This window comes from Mustela erminea, chromosome 3 (genome assembly GCF_009829155.1).
Source record: "Mustela erminea isolate mMusErm1 chromosome 3, mMusErm1.Pri, whole genome shotgun sequence".
In the NCBI taxonomy this organism is placed as follows: domain Eukaryota; kingdom Metazoa; phylum Chordata; class Mammalia; order Carnivora; family Mustelidae; genus Mustela; species Mustela erminea.
Window position 1 is genome coordinate 85,545,777 of NC_045616.1, and position 16,980 is coordinate 85,562,756.

Sequence of the window (16,980 nt, forward strand, 5' to 3'; positions counted from 1 at the left end):
GGGGGAGAGAAGAATCAGGGGAAGGGAGGGATAAGGAGAGGAAGGCGTGGGAGAGGGACAAGTATAAAAACCTCCCAAGAAAGGGGAGCGGGAAGCCCGGGGATTCCCCCAGATAGGGACTCAGGCTGGACCAGATGCAGAGAACAATGGGCCTCCAGGCTGGAGAGCAGGAAGGGAAGGGGGAGGGAAGCCACACGGTCAGGTCAGAGAGATCCCAGGGCTTCAGGAGCCAAGGCCATAGGCACCCTCGTGGGTCCGTGTGAGCAGGGACAGCCCTGGGGCCAGTGCAAGGGCCAGAGCTACAAGCTGAGACTAGCTATTCCATTCTAAACACCTACCACTCGCTACCACTCGCAAAACGTCATTGCCTGTCGTCTGAACCAGGACCCAGCCCTTCATGCATCATTTCATTTGTCCTCACAGTTTCCTGCTGTGAGGGCTACTATGCTTATTCCCATCCACACTCTAAGGATGAAGTGGAGGACGCCCAGAGAGGGTAAGTGACTTGTCCCACACGACCCAGCTGGTAAATTGCAGAGTCAGAACCTAAGCAGTTTGGCTCTGATGGCCACGCTCTTGAACATAGCTGCTTCCTGAGAGACAAAAATGGATGATCAGGGAAGAGTCAGGACTTAGAGGTAGGTGAGTGTGGAGAGAAGACTGGATCGGGGGAGGAATCATGGGGATATGAAGGAAACAAAGAGAGCAGTGGAAAAGAGCATGACACACCCAGGAGGGGTACTGGGGTAGGCAGGGTCTCAGGCTCTTTGTCCACTTGCCTACACAGTGGCTCCCTTTCCCTCAGGGGCCGCCTTGCGTGGATAGCACCTTGTTGCCCTGTCCCGGAGCCGCAGCCCATCCTCCTCCACCGCAGGCCCCTCGGGCTTCACGGGAAGCCCTCTTTCTCTAATTGGCATTGAAACTTACAGCCCTCCCTTTTCCTGTAGGTGGGGTTTCCATAGGAAAAAGCTGCTTCTCCATTTCCCCAGCCCAGCAACTGTTTGGAAGTCGGATCCCCACATCCTGCTTTACTGGGTCAAGTCCCTCTTGGACCGGCTCTTGCCCATCATTTACTGAAGGGGACCCGCGGGTGCCCCTGTGCAGGGTGCCCCTTGGCAATTTCACTTCGTCAGTGCTTGGACCTCTGATATCTCTTCAGATGAAAATGGCCTTGCCTGGGAATCCTGCTACTTCCATCATCATCTAATTATGGGACGAGGCTGTGACAGCAGGTCTGGGGGCAGGAGAACGGGGCTATTCAGGCCCCTCGGGAAAGCGTGGAGGACTTGCCTAGCCTTTGAAGGACTGTAGTGGTTTCTGAGTCTAGCCCATTCTGGCGGTAAGCATGATGCGACTTCTGCCACTTCTGCTGGGGCTTTTGGGGCCAGGTGGCTACTTTTTCCCTCCAGGGCATGGTCAGGAAGTGGCCACTCTCACTGTGAAATACCAAGTGGCAGAAGAGGTGCCGTCTGGGACAGTGATAGGGAAGCTGTCCCAGGAACTGGGCTGGGAGGAGGGGCGCGGGCAGACGAAGACTGCCTTCCAGGTCCTGCAGCTGTCTCAGGCACTCCCCATCCAGGTGGACCCTGAGGACGGCCTGCTTAGCACGGGGAGCCGGCTGGACCGAGAACAGCTCTGCCGGCAGCAGGACCCCTGCCTGGTTTCCTTTGACGTGCTTGCCACAGGGGACTTGGCTCTGATCCATGTGGAGATCCAGGTGCTGGACATCAATGACCATGAGCCACAGTTCCCCAAAGGTGAGCAAGAGCTGGAAATCTCTGAGAGTGCCTCTCTGCGCACCCGGATCCCCCTGGACAGAGCCCTGGACCCAGATACTGGCTCCAACACCTTGCACTCATACACACTGTCTCCCAGTGAGCACTTTGCCCTGGATGTCATCGTGGGGCCAGATGAAACCAAACATGCAGAACTCGTAGTGGTGAAAGAGCTAGACCGGGAAATCCACTCATTTTTTGATCTGGTGCTAACTGCCTATGACAGCGGGAGCCCCCCAAAGTCAGGCACCAGCTTGGTCAAGGTCAATGTCCTGGACTCCAATGACAATAGTCCTATGTTTGCGGAGAGCTCCCTGGCACTAGAAATCCAAGAAGATGCTGCTCCTGGTACTCTCCTCATAAACTTGACTGCCACAGACCCTGACCAAGGTCCCAATGGGGAGGTGGAATTCTTCCTCAGTAAACATGTGCCTCCAGAGGTTTTGGACACCTTCAGTATCGATGCAAAGACGGGGCAGGTGATTCTGCGTCAACGCCTAGACTATGAAAAGAATCCTGCCTATGAGGTGGACGTCCAGGCAAAGGACCTAGGTCCCAATCCCATCCCAGCCCACTGCAAAGTCCTCATCAAGGTCCTGGACGTCAATGACAATGCCCCAAGCATCCACATCACGTGGGCGTCTGAACCATCTCTGGTGTCAGAGGCTCTTCCAAAGGATAGTTTCATTGCTCTCGTCATGGCAGATGACTTGGACTCAGGAAATAATGGTCTGGTCCATTGTTGGCTGAGCCAAGAACTGGGCCATTTCAGACTGAAAAGGACTAACGGCAATACATACATGCTATTAACCAACACCACACTGGACAGAGAGCAGTGGCCCGAATATACCCTCACTCTGCTGGCTCAAGACCAAGGACTCCAGCCATTATCAGCCAAGAAACAGCTCAGCATTCAGATCAGCGATGCCAATGACAACGCACCTGTGTTTGAGAGGAGCAGGTATGAGGTCTCTACTCGGGAGAACAACCTACCTTCTCTTCACCTCATTACTGTCAAGGCTCACGATGCAGACTTGGGCCTAAATGGACAAATCTCATACCGTATCCAGGACTCCCCAGTTTCTCACTTAGTAGCTATTGACTCAGACACAGGAGATGTCACTGCCCAGAGGTCACTAGACTATGAACAGATGACCAGTTTTGAGTTCCGCGTGATCGCAGAGGACAAGGGCCAGCCCCAGCTTGCATCCAGCGTCTCTGTGTGGGTCAGCCTCTTGGATGTCAATGATAATACCCCAGAGGTGATCCACCCTATACTCAGTGATGGAAAAGCCAGCCTCTCAGTGCTCGTCAATGCCTCCACAGGCCACCTTCTGGTGCCTGTTGAAACTCCTAATGCCTTGGGACCAGCAGGGGCTGACACACTGCCACTGGCAACCCCCAGTTCCAGGCCATTCCTTTTGGTTGCCATTGTAGCAAGAGATGCAGACTCGGGGGCAAATGGAGAGCTCCTCTATAGCATTAGGCGTGGGAATGAAGCCCATCTCTTTGTCCTCAGCCCCCACCTGGCCCAGCTGTTCATCAACATCACCAACGCCAGCAGCCTCATTGGGAGTGAGTGGGAGCTGGAGATAGTGGTGGAAGACCGTGGCAGCCCCTCCTTGCAGACACAAGCCCTGTTGAGGGTCTTGTTTGTCACCAGCGTGGATCACCTGAGGGACCGGGCCCGGGAGCCTGGGACCCTGAGCACATCGGTGCTGACAGTGATTTGCCTGGTTGTGCTGTTGGCCATCTTTGGGTTGATCTTGGCTCTGATCATGTCCATCTGCAGGACAGAGAAGAAGGACAATAGGGCCTACAACTGTCGGGAAGCTGAATCTACCTACCGCCACCAGCCCAAGAGGCCCCAGAAACACATTCAGAAGGCAGATATCCACCTTGTGCCTGTGCTCCGGGGCCAGCCAGACGAGCCTGGTGAAGTGGGGCAGCCCCACAAGGAAGCAGGTCAGGAAGGGATGATGGAAGCGGGCTGGGACCCCTGCCTGCAGGCCCCCTTTCACCTCACACCAACGCTGTACAGAACCCTGCGTAACCAAGGCAACCAGGGAGCACAGGCTGAGAGCCGAGAGGTGCTGCAAGATACTGTCAACCTCCTTTTCAACCATCCCAGGCAGAGGAATGCCTCCCGGGAGAACCTGAACCTTCCTGAGCCCCAGTCTGTGATGGGACAGCCACGCTCAAGGCCCCCGAAGGTTACAGGCAGCCCCACAGGGAGGCTTCCAGGAGACCCAGGCAGCGAGGAGGCTCCACTGAGTCCACCGGCCTCTGCAACCCTGAGGCGGCAGCCGAATCTCCATGGCAAAGTGACCCCCGAGAAAGAGTCAGGTCCCCGTCAGATCCTGAGGAGTCTGGTCCGACTCTCTGTGGCTGCTTTTGCAGAGAGGAACCCCGTCGAGGAGCTCACGATGGATTCTCCTCCTGTTCAGGTACCTGGGTGTGGGCAGCTCTTTCTGTGGTCACCCTGGGACCACCACATCAGACACCCCCATTAATCTTATGTTTGTCACACTCGTTCCTTAGGCTCTCCAGGGACTTTATGGTACATTGGCGGCAGTGGGTGAGGGCATAGCTCTAGGGTTAACAAAATCTAGCTGTGTGATCCTGGGCAACTTATTGTCTCTGAGCCTTCATTTCCCTGTCTATAAAACAGAGATGATGGTAAGAGCATCTGCCTTGCAGAGTGGTCCTGAGGATTTGATCAGTTAATTCCTATAAAGCAAGTGCTCAATGTGCCTGGCACAAGTAGACACACAGCAAAAGGCACATTTGAGAATACAAGCTTTGGGATAAGGCCGCCTGAGTTCAAATCCTGACTCCACCTCTTCCTCTCTGTGAACTACAGGAATGTTACTCAAGCTTCTCTGTTGAAGATATCTATGTTAATAGCACCCATCTCCTAAATTTGCTTGAAGATGAAATGAGTGCACTTAAGGCCTGGAATAATGTCTGGCACACAGTCAGCACTCAGCAAATGGTTACAATGACTTCCGCAAAGCTCTTCATCTCCTCCTGCCCTCTTCTCATCTGGGCAGCTTTCCTATGAAGCTGGCCAGCACAGGCATCATTGACTCTGGGCTCAGGGACTGAATTTGACTTGCCTGAGACTAGAGTGTGATGGTGAAGCCTACGGCATGGGGTAATGGAAAAAAGTCTCAGAACTTGGAAATCTGATCTGGGTTTACATTTCAGTATAGGCACTCAGTAGCTGGTCAACCTTGGGCAAGTCTGTCCAATATTAGAGCCTCATTTTCTTCAAATGGCAGTTATGATGCCAAATTTACCCTGTGTCTGCCTCCCAGGGGTTGAGGATTAAATGGCATAACAAAGGACAAAATAGCTAGTGACCTGGGATTTACTAGACAAAAATGGGAAATCTTTTCAGGGACAGTACCCGATCTCACACCCACCTCTGTTCCTCTGCACTTAAGATAATTTTCCCCGTGCCAAGGATGCCTGGCTCAGTCATTAAGTGTCTGCCTTTGGCTCAGGTCATGATCCCAGGATCCTGGGATCCAGTCACACATCAGGCTCCTTGCTCAGCAGAGAACCTGTTTCTCCCTCCCCCACTCCCCCTGTTTGTGTTCCTTTCTTGCTATGCCTTTCTCTGTCAAATAAATACATAAAATTTAAAACAATTTGTTTAAAAAGAAAACATTTTCCCTGTGCCAGGCTGCCCACTCAAGACACATGTGTGTTTGGCCAGGCAATCGACTCAGGTTTCCTGTGGAGCAAGGACACAGTTTCCTTCCCCCATATCCTCCCCAGGAAGCCACCTGGAGAGCCCCACGGCTCTCTTAGAAGTCTTACCCTGAGCCCTCTGTAGCTCCAGACGCTGCCCAGAGCCATTCATTCATTCATTCATTCATTCATTCTTTAAATGGATACTGAGTGAGCTTTTTGAATCAAACACTGTGCTGGTTATTGTTGAACAGAGACAGCAGAGAGCAGGCACTGGGGGTAAACTCACTGGGGTGATGGAAAGAAGGGTGCCCTGCTGAGATCAATGTGAGGTTAAGAGGCAGCTTGCCTAATGCTCATGTCTTTCCAGCAGCACAGTGCCACAGTGAGTCAGATCTGGGTTTAAATTCTAGCCCTTCCACTAACTGAATGTGTAGCCCCTCTGAGCCTCATATTACACATCTGCAAAATGGGTACGATAGTATATTTTCCCTAGGGTTATTATAAGAATTAAATGAGGGGCACCTGGGTGGCTCAGTGGGTTAAAGCCTCTGCCTTCGGCTCAGGACATGATCCCAGAGTCCTGGGATTGAGTCCCACATTGGGCTCTCTGCTCAGCGGGAAGCCTGCTTCCTCCTCTCTCTCTGCCTGCCTCTCTGCCTACTTGTGATCTCTGTCTGTCAAATAAATAAATCTTTAAAAAAAAGAATTAAATGAGATTATATACCACACTAGAATTATTAAGTGCTTGTCAAAAGATCTATTAATAAATGAATCATATGGGTTCCTGGCTGGCTCTTGATCTTGGGGTCATGGGTTCGAGCCCCACAGTGAGCACAGAGATTACTTAGAAAAAATTTTTTTTAAAAATAAATAAACGAAAGATATACTTTCACTCTTTTGATCCTTATACTGCAACCCACATGGACCTTGATATTATTCCCTTTTTATTGCTGAGGAAACTGAGGCTCAAAATGCTGAAGGAATTTCTCAAAAAAAAAAATCCAGAGGGAATTGGGGCAGGGCAGATGTAGGATTTGAATCTGAGTCTGACTGATTCCAGAGTCTACACTCTTGACTATGAAGAGACCCTGAATGACAGCGCTATGTTCAGGCCGTGGCACTCAGGGAGTGTCCCTGAACTACCAGCTAACGCTTGGAAGAGTGGCAGGTACATTAGGAGGGCTTTGGGGCCTGGGTCAGGAGATGTGATCTGCCTTGAGGCAGGCAACTGGGCCCCAGCTCTCTTCCAACTGTCCTCTGAGGTTGGCACTTTCTAGCTTGAGCTGCCCAGAGAGGCTGAGCTGGCCTTCTCAGAGAAGACAGGGAAGATTCAGGGAAGACTGGCTCCTGGTAGGTCCAAGAGCCAGAGGCAGTCTTTCTAAGAGAAACAGCATTTTCTCTGAGCATTTTAAATTCTCATACCACTGCGTGAATTAATCCTGACTGCCCTGTGAAGAAGGCTGGATGGGTATTTTCAGCTCCAACTTAGAGACGAGGAAACTGAGGTATGAGCATGTCTAAAAACCTGCCTGACATTACACAAACTAGAAATGACCTTGAACTAGAACTTAGTCTCCTGAGACTTGGTGTATTGCCTTCGCCTTCAGAAGGCCCTGCAGGGTCTGGCCCTGACGTCTCGGCCAGCCCCCCTCCTCCCCCGAGCCATTCCACAGCCTCCCTGAACCTCCACCCTCTCCTTCAGACTTTCAGCCTGCAGTGCCTTGTTTTCATTCACACTCTTGTTGAATGAATGATTGAATGATAGCCTTCTGCTTTCTCCACAGCGGAGCCTTGCATCTGGCCCCGCCAAAACTGGCTGAGTGTTTGAGTACCGCTGAAGGTGGGGAAGTAACTCCTTAAGATAATCCTCATCAAAGTAAGAATGAGTTTATGGTCAGGAAATGCCCTTTTCAGCCCCATCCCACAGATTCCAGCGGGAGCACGTTACTCAGAATGAGAGGGGTGGGCCCAGGGGGTCCCTCTTCTCGCCCTCAGACACCCAGGTCCTGCGGTGTCATGACAAAGCAAGGATCCTGCCTGCACAGTTCCCTGCCTCCGTCACCATTCACCATCCCCCATCTGATCACACAAACATCTGAAGCTGGAGGAAAGACTATAAAAAGAAAGCGCCGGCATTGAGGGAAACATCCGGCAAGGAAGTGTGCTGGGTCGGAATTGTGTGGAGTCAACAGATTTTTCCTGTCTTGCAGCAAATCTCCCAGCTGCTGTCCTTGCTGCATCAGGGCCAATTCCAGCCCAAACCAAACCACCGGGGAAATAAGTACTTGGCCAAGCCCAGCGGCGGCAGGTAAGCAACACATGGACCCACAGGCTTCTCAAGCCCCCCACTGGCTTGCCTTCACCCCTGGAGCCTCTGTGATCTGAGGAAGGGTGAGCACATCCCAGACAGCAGGCCCCTGGGAGAGCAGCGGACAGCATCCTTCCCCCCAATCCCAGGCAGCATGGTCCCAGAGCAACTGTATTTATAGTTTTTACAGGACCCAGAGTCTCTAAGGAAATGACTTCATCCCTGAGGCTCTATCTGTCCCCTGATTGCAGAGGTGCTAGGCTATGGGCTTTAAATGTGTAAGTTTCAACATTCTTTGTCTTGAATCTTAAACATAATATGAAGTTTCCCTGGCTAAGGACATGAGTGTGTGGGTGTGTTCTTTTGGGCAGTCCTGGAATTAAAGAGAGCTCAAGAGGACATCAAATCTAACTCCTTTTTGTTACAGATGTAGAAACTGGGGCTCTAAGTATTTTGATACAACCCAGCTATGCTCAACTTGAGGAAGCCAGGTAAATCCTTGGGGCCTCAGTTTCTTACCTGTATTTATGGTAATCATCACACATCCTTGGAGATCATCACACATCCTTGCCAAGAAGGGGTAAGGATTTGATGAGCAAATGTATTTTAAACCCATAGCCCAGTGACTGGCACATAGAAGGTATACAACTGATGCTAAAATCCTTTCCTCCCAAAGTGACTTTGTTCATGGTCACATAGCCAGTGAGTGGCCAAGCTAAGACCAGCTCAGGGGACCTCACTGACTGCAGGTTCGGTGCTCTTGTCCTGCCAACTCGTAGCTTCCTTTTTGCAAATATGGTGGGAGGTAGAGTAGAGTAGCAGTGAGTGCACACACTCCATAGCCACATCAGCCTAGATTTGAATTTTTGCGGGATCTTCGGCAAGGTGCATAATTTTCACAAGTCTTAGTTTTCTTATTCACAACATAGGAATGATAACAAGAGAACTCCTTTATAGATATGAAAAGTTTAAGGATAAGGTGCCTAAACCTTGCAAAGCAAAAGGCCTGATTCAGAGTGATTGCTTTATAAACATTTGTTGTTTTCATCATCACTTGCAAACTTGCTGTCTCCCTACTGATCCCTTCATGATGGCAGAAACCATCACAGAAAAAAAAAGCAGAAAGGACCCCAGACCTTAAAGCCCTTTAAGGAGCCCTCCCACCTGCTGGAATGTGGGGCCAGACTTGGCTACCCATACTGAGACAGTCCCAGGAACTGGCCTGTTCCAGGGGGCAGGCAGGGTCTGTGGGAGGGAGGGGCCAGGATGGAGACCACAGGGGTCAGGGAGAGTCTCAGTGGCCTTCTGTGGCCTCACCCCAGCTTCGTCCTCTTCTGCCCTGCTATTCTGGTCTGGGATTGGACCTCAAATAGGAAGGAGGGAACATTCAGTCGTTTTGTCCACAAAGTATTTATGAAGCACCTACTATGTGCCAGGCCCTGTTCTGAGCCCTGGTGACCAGGATACGAGACAGACAAAAATTTCTGCTCTCACTGGAGCTCATACTCGGATGGATGGAGGTGGATGGATGGGTGGAAGGACGGATGACTGCGTTATCTCAAGCTGAGTTACTACACTCCTACTCTGGGCTGCGCAATGTGAAGGAATGGGAGGGATGATGGTGAATAATGATATCAATGCATTCATTGTTTCTGCTATTTGCTCAGTGCTTACAAGGGGCCGGGTACCACTTTCCTTACATACACTGTCTCATTTTGCCTGCCCCTTGACGTGGGTGTTATTTATTACCTCCATTTCACGGATGAGGCAACAGAGGCCAAGTAGGCAGGAGGCCTGGGACCAAGTAACCCAGGTCGATCTGACTCTGAAGGCCAGGCTGCGTATCCACCTCCTTATGTGGATGGATGAATGCTGGCATGAGTAGAAAAAGGCTCATGAGCAGGAATGAATGAATCTGTGTGCGAATTTCCTCCCTTGTGAACTGGCTGGTTTCCTTTACAGGAGCACAATCCCAGACCCAGATGGCACAGGTGCCAGGGCTGGTGGCCAGGCAGAACCAGACCAGGAGGAAGGGTGCATGGATCCTGAAGAGGACCTTTCTGTGAAACAGCTGCTAGAAGAAGAGCTATCAAGCCTGTTGGACCCACACACAGGTAGGGACTCCTCAGGATTGCCCTGATCCTGCTTCTGTACTCATGGTCCCGCCAGCATGTCTAGGTATCAGCCTTCTCCACAGAACACAGACATTCTCTTTCTGGGCAGGAATATCGGGAAAATTTTACTTTCCCTAATGCTTCAGACAGTCTTCATTTGTTTAAAGACCAGATTCTACTTTGGTTGTCCATTTTAAAAGTCCTAAGAATAGTAAATGAGCTCTTGGTGTGTGCCAGATACTAGGAAGTATCTTATACACATTAGCTCAGTTAAGCTTCCAGAGAGTCTTTGGAAGTAGATGTTATGAGCTCCAATTTAGAGATAAGCAAACTGAGGCTAAGAGAAGTACCACAGCCTGCCCAGAGTCACTTAGCTCATCAGGGACTGATGGGGAACCAGTCTGGGTCTGCCTGCCATCAGGAGACCTCTCCCCACTTCCTAAACCACCCATTTGTGTTTCTTTGGTGGGTTTAAATATCCTTCCATCCTGAGAACTGAGTCAACTCTTTAATGTGTTAACATTTCTAATTGAAATAAAAATAATATTTTCTAGAGAAACAATTTATTTTCACAGTTAAGTCCATAGTATGGACTTTAATTCAAGAATATGCTAGCTGGGGCACCTGGGTGGCTCAGTCGGTTAAGCATCTGACTTTGGCTCAGGTCATGATCTCAGGATCCTGGGATCAAGCCTTTCCCCCTATCCCCCTGTCCCTCTGCCCCTCCCCCACTCCTCAAACTCTCTCTGTCTCTCTGTTTCTCTCTCAAATAAATAAAATCTTTTTAAAAAGTAAAATAAAATATTAAAATAAAATTTAAAAAATTAAAAAAGAATGTGCTAACTGGACACTGGTGAGCCTCCTTTGGGTTACACACCATACTCTGTCCATCCCTACACTGCGGTGTTCTGTTTCTTTAGTTTAATAATCCATTTCTCAACTGGACGTATCCTATGTGCTCCATCTGGCTGCAAACACATTGAAAGCATGGCAGGGGCTTCCTTTTCCTTGGTTAAAAAAACAGAGCTAACATTTATTGAGAGCTTTCTATGCGCTAGTCCCTGTTCTATGTTCCTCATGAGAAAATCTGATGAGATAGGAATTATTCATTATCACCATCTCATAAAGGCAAAACCAAGGGGCAAGTTTGTTTAATAATTTTCCCAAGGTTGTGCAGAAAATGGTTACTAACATTGGCTATATGGCTCTAAATTAAAAGTAAGTAAAATTAAATCTAATTAAAATGAAGTCAAATGAAAAATTCAGTTCCTCAGTCATACCAGTCACATTTCAAGCACTCATCAGCCCCATATGGTTAGCAGATATTGCTTTGGACAGCACACATATAGAAAGTTCTATAGGACAGCACTGTCTAGACTCTATAGCTATGAGGTCCAATACAGTAGCCACTAGCCACATACGAAAATGGCAGTTACAGTCAAGATGTGATAGATGGGGGGCCCTGCCCAGCTCAGTGCGCAAAGCATGCAACCCCTGATCTCAGGTTTGTGAGTTCAAGCTGCACATTGGGCATAGAGATTACTTAAAAAGGAAAAAAATATATTAAAAAAAAATCATCGGGGCGCCTGGGTGGCTCAGTGGGTTAAAGCCTCTGCCTTCAGCTCAGGTCATGATCCCAGGGTCCTGGGATCAAGCCCCGCATCGGGCTCTCTGTTCAGCAGGGAGTCTGCTTCCCCTCCTCTCTCTCTCTCTGCCTGCCTCTCTGCCTACTTGTGATCTCTCTCTGTCAAATAAATAAATAAAATCTTTAAAAAAAAAATCATCCATCCTCAAGCCCCATATTGGGCATAGAGTTTGCTTAATAAAAATAAAAAGCATAAAAAAGTATACCTTACTATTTTTTTTAAAAAGATGTGATAAACATATAAAACACACTTTCAGACTTTGAAGACTTAAGAATGTAAAAAATCTAATTAATTTAAAAAATATTCATGACATGATAAAACAATATTAAGTTTAAAAATGTTTTATAATTTGATTTTACCTTTTCTTTTTACTTTTTTAACCTGCCTCCTAGAAAATTGAAAATGACCTCTATGGCTCACATTACATCTGTTCCAGCCAGCTCTGGGCTGGAACCTGTGGGCTCAGCTGCCATATGGTCCTGCTTCTCTATGGCAAAGAGGGCATGGAGGATGTGGGGGGATGCTGAGGGCAGCAGGGATAGAAAAACCTGTGCTGCTCACAGGACAGGACTGCCAGGGGCTTTTGGTGAGCTTGCTGACCCCAGGGGTCATGGATGCATCCATCTTATGATGTGATGGGGACATTTTAATGGTTGTATGAGCTCAGTGAATGCTCATGGAATCCTGACAAGATGAGTATTACTATTTCACCACTTTATGAGAGACGAAGGAGGCTCAGAGAGGTTAAGCAGTTTTCCCAAGGTCACACTGGTCATAAATGGCAGAGATGAGAAATCAAGCCCAGGCCTGCCCAGCACCCACCTGCCTCCAGGTGGACTCCCCATTGCTTTTCAGCCATTCTCACACACTCTAGCGATTTTCTAATTCCAAGCTTCATAAGCTCTCTGACCCTGGTACAAAGGCCTGATTCTGTAGCCAAAAGAGTTTCAACCTTATTACCCCTGAGGCTCAGGGAACTAAGGTTTACATTCCCCAAATGCCCAGTGTTAATATTTATGTTCACTGAGTCATTCAAGAAATGCTCACTAAGTCCCAGGTGTGGCTGGACCAGGTAGGAAGACGCCTGTCCTGCCTCATAGCCTTCAAGACTCTGCCCTGACAAGGCATGATGGAGACTCATTTATCAATATAAACCGCCATTAGCTGTATTTTGGAATAACATTCCCAAATTACAATAGTAACATTTGGTTAAGGTAGAAAAATGTAGGTAAATGAGAAGAAAATAAATCACTTCTGTCCAGGGGTAATTCCAGTTAACATTTGACATACTTCCTTTTAGTCTTTTATTATATGCACAGATTCTAAAGTAGCTCACCTTAAGCAAACACTAAACACATGCTAAAGTGTATGTTGGGCTTGTTTTTTTTTTAAAGGCACAGTTTCTTAACCATAATACAGACTTTCTTTCTTTGGCTTGGCCTCTACCATCCGGTCTAGGGCTAGTTTTTTGAGATAGCGATTTTGTTGAAGAGATGGGAAAAGGAAAAGTGTGATGGTGATATTAAGGATCTAGGGGACAGTTTCTCACTGCTCCCCTTCCCTTTCCTGGGACAGTGCTTAGCAGACAACCCCTTCTCAGCCTGCCTCTAAGCCTGTTTCCTGCGGCCTGAGAAGCAAAGGTGGGGAGTTTAGGGCATGGTGACTGGACAAACCTTCGCAGGCCTGGGGAACCCAGAGGCCACAGGTGCACACCCTCACCACCCTGGGGGAAATGGGGGGGAAGCTACTCAGAGAGTGGGTAGGATAGTACAGGCATATGGGGGTTGAAGTCATCAGATATGGGGTCAAATCTGGGTTTGGTTGTCTAGTGGATGGGTGATTCAACTTCTTGGAACTTCGTTTCCTCATCCATAAAAAGGAATAGCACTCTTCCCTTCAAAGGTTTATGCGGAGGTTAAATAAGAGGATTCCATAAATTGCTTGGTGGGGAAGAACCTAATAAATGGTCACTATTACTATGAATACAAACAGAGGGCAGCACCAAGCCAGGAACTCCACCCCTGCCTAAGAAAAGGGGTGTCCCCTCCATCCGCAGCTACTCCAGCTACTCGCAGCCTGAGGGAGTGAAAAGCCTGGCTGAAGACACCTAGCTTGAAATACAGCAGGATTGGGAAATTCTTTAGAAAAGGGCCAATTTCTAATTCTAGGCCTCCTTCCTCCTCCTGCCTCCTCCCCACTCAGCTCCTGTGGGTACTTCAGTCGGCAGCCTTCCTGCCCAACAAGCTTCCCTGTCAGGGCCTCTTCCTTCCCGTCCCCCTCGGGGCTCCCTGTCTGTCCCCCGCCATTTCCCTTCCCTCCTTTGTCCGGAGCCCCGGCCCACAGCCCCGCCCTGGGCTGCCTGGCCCTGCCCCGGGCCGGCCCTCACTGGCTCCCCTCCTCCCCGCACAGGCCTGGCCCTGGACCGCCTGAGCGCCCCCGACCCGGCCTGGATGGCGAGGCTCTCTTTGCCCCTCACCACGAACTACCGCGACAACGTGTTCTCACCGGACACTCCGGCGGTGGAGGAGCCGAGGACCTTCCAGACGTTCGGCAAGGCGCCGGGGCCGGAGCTGAGCCTGACGGGCACGCGGCTGGCCAGCACCTTCCTCTCGGAGATGAGCTCGCTGTTGGAAATGCTGCTGGAGCAGCGCTCCGGTGTGCCCATGGAGGCCGCCTCCGAGGTGCTGCGGCGGCTGTCTGTCTGCGGGAGGACCCTCAGTCTGGACCTGGCCACCAGCGGGGCCTCGGGCATGGAGGAACAGGGGGGTCCGGGGGGAACTAAGGGGGCCGGGGGCAGGACTGGCAGCAGCAGCAGCAGCAGGGGCCTGTGGATCCAGGAACCAGGGGCCCTGGGGGACAGCAGGGAGCCCAGGCCCTGAGGATGATGGGACATGAGCTGCTTTCTAGAATCTTTGAACTCGAGGTCCAGAGGTGGCCCAAGAACTTTAGGGTGACCGATGGTGCCCCACAGAGGCGGCAAGGGCCCCACAACTAATGGATGGCTGATCAGAGCAGCCCCTTGTTAGGGGCTGACTCTGCCTGTGAATTTTTTGGAGGATGGAGACATTTGTGGCTGAAATGAGTGTTTGCAGGCAAAACACATGTAGAGCACGGAGGGTCAGTCCTCCCCGTGGGACAGATGCCAAGGAGTGTCCTAAGCAAGAAAAGCTGGCCTCATCATATACTTGAGGGTGGGGGCTGGATCCTGGGGTACCAGGTGAAGCTCTCTGACCTCCTAATAAAGGAAAAGTGCTGGCTTATTCTCCTGTGTGCACCTGTCAAGAGTGGGAGGGAAGGGTAACAGAGCGAGGGTTCCTTGTTGCCTGTTCCCTGGCAAGAAGGTAAGCTGGACCTGGACATGAGTAGGGCATATGGGTACACAGAGGTCAATACACAGTGATGAACACGTGGACCCTTGACCTCACTTCTCTATTGCTACATTATCAAATAATCTGCTTCTCGGCTGCAAAATTAGGGCTAAGAAAAGCATGACTATTTATAGAATGTTTATGTGAAGCAGGCCCCAGGCTTTACACTAGGATTTAATTTAATTTTCCAACAACCCTGAGAGGGAGGTGTTATCCCCATTTCACAGACAAGGACAGGAGGTTTGGAGAAATAGAGGGTCTTGCCCAAGATCAAGGGTAGAGGCAGAGGGGCACCTGAATGGGTCAGTTGGTTAAGCGTCTAACTCTTGATTTTGGCTCAGGTCAAGATTTCAGGGTCATGGGATCAAGCCCAGGTCAGGCTACTCCTGCTCAGCAGGATGTCGCTTCTTTCCTTCTCTCTCTGTCCCTCCCCCAGCACATGCACACTCTCTCACTCTCTGTCTCTAAAATAAATAAATACATCTTAAAAAGAGAGAGAGAGAGAAAGAATAGAGGCAGAGCCAAGACTTGGAACTAGGCTTGACCAACACCAAAACCTGTACCCTTGAACTTGATTCTAGACTGCCAACCAAGAAGAAGAAAGGAAAAGACGCCACAGGTGAGCTTTTGCCAGTAGTGAACTTGTCTGTGTTCCCCTCATGAAACACTTGAACATTTCTAAAGCTGCTCAGCCCGGAACGGCTCTGCATTTCCAAGCATAGAATAAGAGGGACTTCGATCTGATCTGACACAGGCCTGGGCCTCTGCAGGCTCCTGTCCTTTCCCAGCGATTAGGTACAGTAGTCATCTTCATGGACCCAGCATTTGTGGGTAAACCTTCCTCTGTCGTAGCAGGTTTGGGCCCATGAATTCAGGCCCTAGAAGACAGTGTACAAATGGGGTCTATGAAATCGATACTGACAGCAGCAAAACTTCCAGAGCAAGAGGAAGCAAAGAAATAGCCCATATTTTTCCAAGGCTCAGCCTTATAATTTTCCTGGAAATTTCCAAGCAGTCATTCAGCTAGCCATTCAGGCCTCTCAGTAGCATAGGGCTGTCCTTGACACTGAAGGCAAAAATTCCTCTCTGTGCTCTTCCTTCCATCCCTCTTGGAGGCCAATACTCATGTTCATTGTCCAAAGAAATGGGCCAATCATACTCCTCACCAAGGATAATGAAAGCCATGTAAACTTGGAGTCCAATGTGGCACCATTATCCTGTTATTCCACGTTACAGATGATAAAAATGAGGCTCCCCAAAGTTAAGGGCTTAAAGAGCAGAGTCTCTGGGGCTCTGATTATGTCACTTCAGGCGCCAGTGACTTCCTTCCAAGATCTGTGATTTTCGAGCTGTTGGGCTCCCCAAGCCAATGAGAGAGGCCAGGGGAGACTCAGCAGGCACTGAGACCAGCCTGACCAGTCAGGAGACTGACCCAAAGCAACACCTGATGCATTCTTACTTGTTGAAGGCAGGAATGGACGGATAAATGAATAAATCAGTGTTTCAAAGTCCCTTTTTATCTGTACTGGAGCTCTAGCTAAGATGTCATTATAAAGAAAAAAAAGTTTCCGTTATGTGAAATCAAAGTCTAAAAACCACAGAACTGGAGTAGACAATGTTGACTGCCACCACCCCCCTCCTCAATTACTAGTGGATTTTTGACACAGGGCTGGTGTTGGGAGGGTAGAGAGAAGAGATGAGGGAAGAGGCAACCTAAGAAACCTGGCACCTAGTGAATTAATTAATTAAAAACAAACCTGGAAGCATGGCTGTCAGCTGGATTGTTGGATACCATGGATCACTGCTTCACTCTAGGTCAGAAGTCCTGAATCTGTAGTCCTTAGACCTCATGATTACTAGGGAATCATTGTGTACAGAGATTTTTCTAGGCAGAGGATAGGAAATCCTTATCAGATTCTCTAAGGCACATACTGCACTTGTTTAAGGCAAGGCCTCGACCTCCACAAACACAGGCAATTTTAGTCATAAGGAGCTAGAACATTTTATCGCCAAGGAAAAGGCGAGACTGAAAAATCTGCCTTGCGCAAAGCCATCATGACAGGTGTG

The 16,980-nt window shown here is 49.5% G+C and overlaps 1 protein-coding gene across 1 annotated transcript; it reads left to right on the top strand.

Moving 5' to 3' along the window:
• The first annotated feature begins 223 nt into the window (after positions 1-223).
• PCDH12 (protocadherin 12) lies at positions 224-14,805 on the top strand. The gene is made up of 5 exons (XM_032336344.1): positions 224-496; positions 948-4,222; positions 7,688-7,785; positions 9,748-9,899; positions 13,955-14,805. Exons 2-5 carry the CDS (start codon positions 1,346-1,348, stop codon positions 14,422-14,424), a joined length of 3,597 nt encoding a protein of 1,198 aa, XP_032192235.1. The 5' UTR covers positions 224-496; positions 948-1,345; the 3' UTR covers positions 14,425-14,805.
• Positions 14,806-16,980: the final 2,175 nt, after the last annotated feature.

Excerpts from the sequence above, each read along its gene's own strand:
- PCDH12 (XM_032336344.1), top strand. The coding sequence starts at position 1,346 with ATGATGCGACTTCTGCCACTTCTGCTGGGGCTTTTGGGGCCAGGTGGC. Across the intron at positions 4,223-7,687 it reads TGGATTCTCCTCCTGTTCAG|CAAATCTCCCAGCTGCTGTC; the intron begins GTACCTGGGTGT and ends CCTGTCTTGCAG. Across the intron at positions 7,786-9,747 it reads GCCAAGCCCAGCGGCGGCAG|GAGCACAATCCCAGACCCAG; the intron begins GTAAGCAACACA and ends TTTCCTTTACAG.